This window comes from Pangasianodon hypophthalmus, chromosome 1 (assembly GCF_027358585.1).
Source record: "Pangasianodon hypophthalmus isolate fPanHyp1 chromosome 1, fPanHyp1.pri, whole genome shotgun sequence".
Lineage (NCBI taxonomy): Eukaryota > Metazoa > Chordata > Actinopteri > Siluriformes > Pangasiidae > Pangasianodon > Pangasianodon hypophthalmus.
Window position 1 is genome coordinate 35,278,267 of NC_069710.1, and position 7,500 is coordinate 35,285,766.

Consider the following 7,500-nt stretch of genomic DNA (forward strand, 5'->3'; position numbering starts at 1 on the left):
TGTATATATTGTCTCCGGACCTCACCAAAGGGAATTTAGCAGGTGCCCCTGCCACCGAATTTCCACCTGAACACAGCCTTTACTACACTACTGGGCTCTTATCAGCACAGTATAAACTAAGACCCTTTCCAAGAGTTAACTGCTAATTACCTGCATGGTTTATGTGTGTATCAGTGTGTGTATCAGTGTGTGTGTATCGGAGTGTGTGTGTATCGGTGTGTGTATTGTTGTGTGTATCGGTGTGTGTATCGGTGTGTGTATCGGAGTGTGTGTATCAATGTGTGTATCGGTGTGTGTGTATCGGTGTGTGTGTATCTGTGTGTGTATCTGTGTGTGTATCAGTGTGTATATTGTTGTGTGTATCAGTGTGTATATCAGTGTGTGTGTGTATCGGTGTGTGTATTGTTGTGTGTATCGGTGTGTGTATCAGGGTGTGTATCAGGGTGTGTGTGTGTGTGTGAATACTCACAGCTCGGAGGCCTGTGATGTCACATTGCAGTAGTGTTGTGTGTATCAGGGTGTGTGTATCGTTGTGTGTATCAGTGTGTGTGTGTCTCGGTGTGTGTGTGTATCAGTGTGTGTATCGTTGTGTGTATCGGTGTGTGTGTATCAGTGTGTGTATTGTTGTGTGTATCGGTGTGTGTATCAGTGTGTGTGTATCAGCGTGTGTATCAGGGTGTGTATCAGGGTGTGTATCAGGGTGTGTGTGTGTGTGTGTGTGTGAATACTCACAGCTCGGAGGCCTGTGATGTCACATTGCAGTAGCGTTGTGTCCTCAATCACAATCTCACCAAGCAGTGGAGAAAAGGAAGGAGAAGAGCTCCACACCACTAACACACACACACACACACACACACACACACATCACTTCCTTCTTCTATTTCCCTATAAGATATATACAGTCCTGTGTGAGACTGAAGGTCAAATGTCACTGACCACGGTATTTGGTGATGATAGCAGCGTTGAGGCACAGCGGCTCCTGAAAATTAACTTTAAGACTTGAAGAGCTGCTGACGGAGAGACGTACACAGCTGGGTGGGTCGGGGGGGCCTGCACACACACACACACACACACACACACACACACACACACACACACATACACACACACACGTATGTACACGTACATATGGTTTGTTCCATATTTGTGTCTGGTTCCTCTAGACAGGTTTGTGAGCCCTTATGTTACATATTAGCATGTTTATGTTCACGTGTGTGTGCGCGTGTGTGCGTGTGCGCGTGTGTGTGTGCGCACGTGTGTGTGTGTGTGTGTGTGTGTAGTCGTTTCTCACTAGCATGTGTGTATCCTGTCTGCATGCGTTTGTAGAGGCGGAGTCTCCACTCCCATGCCTTCAGCTGCCTTTCTCTATCTGTGTCAGCTCCCTCGTCTGTTGATTCCGCCCCCTTCACCTGGGCAGCCAGTTCAGACACACGTAGCTCCGCCCCCTTCACCTGGGCAGCCAGTTCAGACACACGTAGCTCCGCCTCCTTCACCAAGGCAACCAGATGTACTGCCCTTGCCTCAGGACTCACAACTAAAAAACATACACCAAACACAGACAGACTTTTAGACATTAAAACTCTGTGTGTGTGTGTGTGTGTGTGTGTGTGTGTGTGAGAGAGAGTCATTAACAATATGGCATGCAGTCGTCTCCAAGAGTGTATAACATACTGACTGAAGTGTGTGTGTGTGTGTGTGTGTGTGAGATGTCTTTGATGTGTGCCTTGCTTGTATGGAGTGCTTTGATATGATGCCACAGTGGCGCTGCAATGAGTGTGTATGTGTGAAGAATGTGTGGCCATGTTTTTTGTGTGTGAGTGTGAAACATATGCGTGTGTGTGTGTGTGTGTGAGTGTGTGTGTGTGTGTGTGTGTTACACTCTCACAGTGCGGGCTCTCTTTAGCACCCCTCTGCAGTAACAGTTTAGCCATGGGGACGTTGTTAGTGAGGATGGCGATGTCGAGAGGAAGAAGCCCTTCGCTGTTTGGTGTATTTAGGTCCAGCTCTTCAACGCTGAAGTTCTTCAGGAGTGATTCCACTAGATCCAGATCCTGCTGTTCCACTGCCTCAAACAATGCCCTGTTATACTACACACACACACACACACACACACACACACATGCATAAAGAACATGATCACAGACTGCTTTGAGCATTAACGGAGCAGCCGTGTACATCAGCGGGTCTCTAGATTCTGTTCAAGAAACCTGAAGATTCTCACTGTGATTTCTGAAGTACAAGAACATTCAGAGTTAGAACCTGCAGTCTGACTGTAGATACTTCTGCGATGATCTAGAAAACTGGTTAAGGGTTTAGAATCCCATGTCCAGCTCTAACTTTCCACTGAAAGTTATTAGACACAACTCTTCATATCTTCATTTAAATTCATCAGTCTCTCTCTAGAGTTCTTCAGGAATTTCTAAAATTTTCATAACTGCTCCAGAACCCTTGAACCAGATCTAAAATTCTTAGTGTAGCTCTAGAACCCTTTGGGAGTCATTCGAACCCTCAGTGCTTCTCTAGAACCATCTGGTCAGATCTAGATTTCTCAGTACAGCTCTACAATCCTTTGGGAGTTTTTAGAATCCTCAGAGCCACTTCTGAACCCTCCATGCAGATCTAGATTTCTCAGTGCAGCTCTAGAAACCACAGGGGTCCTTATATCATCAGAGTCACTCTAGAACCCTCTGTACAAATGACAAGTCCAAGAATCCTTGAGGAGTCATTAGAATCTTGATTGCTGCTCTAGAATGCTCTGCATCTACACCTTAACCCTCTCTAGAAACCTCGTTGTGGCTGAAAATCCTCAGTGCAGTTCTAAAACACTGTGGTTGTAGACTTTTCAGTGAGACTCTAGAAACTGAACCTGACCGTACAGTGTCAGAGTGTGTGTGTGTGTGTGTGTGTGTGTGTGTGAGATTTGACAATGGAAGTGCGTAATACACAAAGACATTTGAGCTCCAGTTGGTTTATGACTGTGTGATGATCTCCTGATGACGTCTTACCGCATTAGCTTTGCGTAGCTGCTCCTTGTTATCCGTCTCATCTGAATTTGCCATGCGGAATTTTCCAGAAAGGTTTCTATAGAGACGGCGTGCGGCATTCGGTGGAGACGAACAGGAGGGACTTGAATATTTCCGCATTGCTGGTGGGCAATGCTCCTGAACCCTCTGAGCCATCTTAGACTCCGCCCTGAAGGAACAAGAAGAGAACAAGGAACAAGACTGAGGAGCATTTTCATGTACTGCTCAGCTTGCTATAGCTAACTAACAACATCCAGCTTGGAATTAAACCGAGAGATGCATTTCCATCTAGACGTGCAGGTTTAAGGTTTTCGAAAAGTAAATCATGATGAAAAATTGAACATAAATATAAGCTTTTTTAATATAAATATTAGATTTTTTCACATTGTGCACAAGTGCACTGTTTCATACACTTTAATAAAGACTGTAAAAACATAAAACAATGTGCAATAAAAAGTAAGTGCACTAAAAATCGAGGGGCTAAAATGAAGAACTTTCCACGGGAGAATAAAGTTTGTCGGTACACATTAATCATGTACACACACACACACACACACACACACACATGCACACACACAAATGTGAATGAGTTGTGATAATGGAGAGTTTATTTTAGAAAAGCAGGTATGTGCCGGTTGGAGATAAAAGCGTGTGTATTTGTGGCCATGCAGATCAGTTTCAAAGACTATGGGATCTACCAGCTTAAACCCTCTTACACACACACACACACACACACACACACACACACACAAACACACACGCACACAAAACCTAAAGAATGACCACTCCACACACGGACACACACATGGGCTAAAGAATGACCAGAGATGAAAGAAAGGGGGATAAACAAGAAAGACAAAAAAGAAACCAGGATAGCACATGCCACTTCATCACCCCATCAAGCAAATGCTCATGGAACACACACACACACACACACACACACACACACGGCTCTGCTGGGAACCAAAGGTCCCAAATATGCCAGGGGTGTGTGTCTGGCATCATACTGCATCATACCGATCCCACATTAAAAACCAGGACAAAATTTAGCACACACACACACACACACAGTCACACACACAGTCACACTAGAGTTTAACACACATATTTTGAGCACCAAGGTTGAATTTGAACATAGCATGGAAAATATTAAAATATAAATCAGTCTAAGAATAGAGGGGACACACACACACACACACACACACACACACACACACACAGGTCATCACCTGAGTGGAACGATGCTTTCATTACACACTATTCTACACACATACACATACTGCTTTTATTATTATTATTATTATCAGTAGTAGTAGTATTAAGACAGACTTGCTTTAAAATATTAAACAAATTAAAATAATTAAAACCTTAAATCAGTGCATTTACTGAATATTCATAAGGTTAAAATTAAAATGTCATAAATTTTATGTAAATTGCTATTTTTACAACTCTATAAAACTGTGGTAATCAATTTTCCGTCAGGTTTGTCGTTAAATTTTACGAAACTGGCAGCGAGGGTTGAATATTTTATTGAATTACATTCACAAAGCAATAAGTTAAACCATATAGAGTTGTTCAAAATTATTCAATTAAAATTTTAAAATATTACAGTATTTAAAATAAAAACTAAATATTATATCTTTAAATTGTAAAATAAAGTTTAAAACACAATCGCTCATCCACTACTTAGCTGCCCGAACGGTGACAGTTTATGGCTCCAACACACACAATGAGTTCTGACAAGAAAATCTTACTTTATTGTCAAGTTTTCATTCAGTGTTATTGTTGTCAGGAATTATACTTTTCTTTGGTATATTTAATTATTACACTTTACAGGCTCAGAAAGAAGCGCAGACCGTGATCCAAATTAGAAGAGTGAGACAGACATAAAGAGTGACACAGAGAGGAACAGTGGTACAAGCAAGGACCACGAGAGTGAGACATATCGGGAAAAGTGAGACAGTGAGAAAGACTGTGAGAGTGAGACAGAAGGAGAATAAGACAGATAGGGAGAGTGAGACAGAAGGAGAATAAGACAGATAGGGAGAGTGAGACAGAAGGAGAATAAGACAGACCATGAGAGTGAGACAGACAAGGAGAATAAGACAGATAGGGAGAGTGAGACAGAAGGAGAATAAGACAGACCATGAGAGTGAGACAGACAAGGAGAGTAAGACAGATAGAGAGAGTGAGACAGACACAGAGAATAAGACAGATAGGGAGAGTGAGACAGACACGGAGAATAAGACAGATTGGGAGAGTGAGACAGAAGGAGAATAAGACAGATAGGGAGAGTGAGACAGACAAGGAGAATAAGACAGATAGGGACAGTGAGACAGACAAGGAGAGTAAGACAGATAGGGAGAGTTAGACAGATAGGGAGAGTGAGACAGACAAAGAGAGTTAGACAGATAGGGAGAGTGAGACAGACAAGGAGAATAAGACAGATAGGGAGAGTGAGACGGACAAGGAGAGTAAGACAGATAGGGAGAGTGAGACAGAAGGAGAATTAGACAGATAGATAGGGAGAGTGAGACAGACAAGGAGAATAAGACAGATAGGGAGAGTGAGACAGAAGGAGAATAAGACAGATAGGGAGAGTGAGACAGACAAGGAGAATAAGACAGATAGGGAGAGTGAGACAGAAGGAGAATAAGACAGATAGGGAGAGTGAGACAGAAGGAGAATAAGACAGATAGGGAGAGTGAGACAGAAGGAGAATTAGACAGATAGGGAGAGTGAGACAGAAGGAGAATTAGACAGATAGGGAGAGTGAGACAGAAGGAGAATTAGACAGATAGGGAGAGTGAGACAGAAGGAGAATTAGACAGATAGGGAGAGTGAGACAGAAGGAGAATAAGACAGATAGGGAGAGTGAGACAGAAGGAGAATAAGACAGATAGGGAGAGTGAGACAGAAGGAGAATAAGACAGATAGGGAGAGTGAGACAGAAGGAGAATTAGACAGATAGGGAGAGTGAGACAGAAGGAGAATTAGACAGATAGGGAGAGTGAGACAGAAGGAGAATAAGACAGATAGGGAGAGTGAGACAGAAGGAGAATAAGACAGATAGGGAGAGTGAGACAGACAAGGAGAGTAAGACAGATAGGGAGAGTTAGACAGATAGGGAGAGTGAGACAGAAGGAGAATTAGACAGATAGGGAGAGTGAGACAGAAGGAGAATAAGACAGATAGGGAGAGTGAGACAGAAGGAGAATAAGACAGATAGGGAGAGTGAGACAGACAAGGAGAATAAGACAGATAGGGAGAGTGAGACAGAAGGAGAATAAGACAGATAGGGAGAGTGAGACAGAAGGAGAATAAGACAGATAGGGAGAGTGAGACAGAAGGAGAATTAGACAGATAGGGAGAGTGAGACAGAAGGAGAATAAGACAGATAGGGAGAGTGAGACAGACAAGGAGAATAAGACAGATAGGGAGAGTGGGACAGAAGGAGAATAAGACAGATAGGGAGAGTGAGACAGAAGGAGAATAAGACAGATAGGGAGAGTGAGACAGAAGGAGAATAAGACAGACCATGAGAGTGAGACAGACAAGGAGAATAAGACAGATAGGGAGAGTGAGACAGAAGGAGAATAAGACAGACCATGAGAGTGAGACAGACAAGGAGAGTAAGACAGATAGAGAGAGTGAGACAGACACAGAGAATAAGACAGATAGGGAGAGTGAGACAGACACGGAGAATAAGACAGATTGGGAGAGTGAGACAGAAGGAGAATAAGACAGATAGGGAGAGTGAGACAGACAAGGAGAATAAGACAGATAGGGACAGTGAGACAGACAAGGAGAGTAAGACAGATAGGGAGAGTTAGACAGATAGGGAGAGTGAGACAGACAAAGAGAGTTAGACAGATAGGGAGAGTGAGACAGACAAGGAGAATAAGACAGATAGGGAGAGTGAGACGGACAAGGAGAGTAAGACAGATAGGGAGAGTGAGACAGAAGGAGAATTAGACAGATAGATAGGGAGAGTGAGACAGACAAGGAGAATAAGACAGATAGGGAGAGTGAGACAGAAGGAGAATAAGACAGATAGGGAGAGTGAGACAGACAAGGAGAATAAGACAGATAGGGAGAGTGAGACAGAAGGAGAATAAGACAGATAGGGAGAGTGAGACAGAAGGAGAATAAGACAGATAGGGAGAGTGAGACAGAAGGAGAATAAGACAGATAGGGAGAGTGAGACAGAAGGAGAATAAGACAGATAGGGAGAGTGAGACAGAAGGAGAATAAGACAGATAGGGAGAGTGAGACAGAAGGAGAATTAGACAGATAGGGAGAGTGAGACAGAAGGAGAATTAGACAGATAGGGAGAGTGAGACAGAAGGAGAATAAGACAGATAGGGAGAGTGAGACAGAAGGAGAATAAGACAGATAGGGAGAGTGAGACAGACAAGGAGAGTAAGACAGATAGGGAGAGTTAGACAGATAGGGAGAGTGAGACAGAAGGAGAATT

At 43.2% G+C, this 7,500-nt stretch overlaps 1 protein-coding gene across 4 annotated transcripts in view; it reads right to left on the reverse strand.

Moving 5' to 3' along the window:
• The window catches only part of LOC113525322 (ankyrin repeat and fibronectin type-III domain-containing protein 1), an 82,265-nt gene that overhangs the window by 23,673 nt on the left and 51,092 nt on the right, over nt 1-7,500 (reverse strand). For 3 of the 4 annotated variants that reach the window (XM_053235672.1, XM_053235669.1, XM_053235674.1), the window contains 5 exons: nt 3,006-3,192; nt 1,886-2,087; nt 1,292-1,534; nt 937-1,050; nt 733-830 (listed from right to left, as the gene is read on the reverse strand). In XM_053235672.1, coding sequence (XP_053091647.1) covers nt 733-830; nt 937-1,050; nt 1,292-1,534; nt 1,886-2,087; nt 3,006-3,192 — 844 coding nt within the window. The remainder of the gene's footprint in view (nt 1-732; nt 831-936; nt 1,051-1,291; nt 1,535-1,885; nt 2,088-3,005; nt 3,193-7,500) is intronic. The other variant, XM_053235673.1, reaches the window with a different exon arrangement.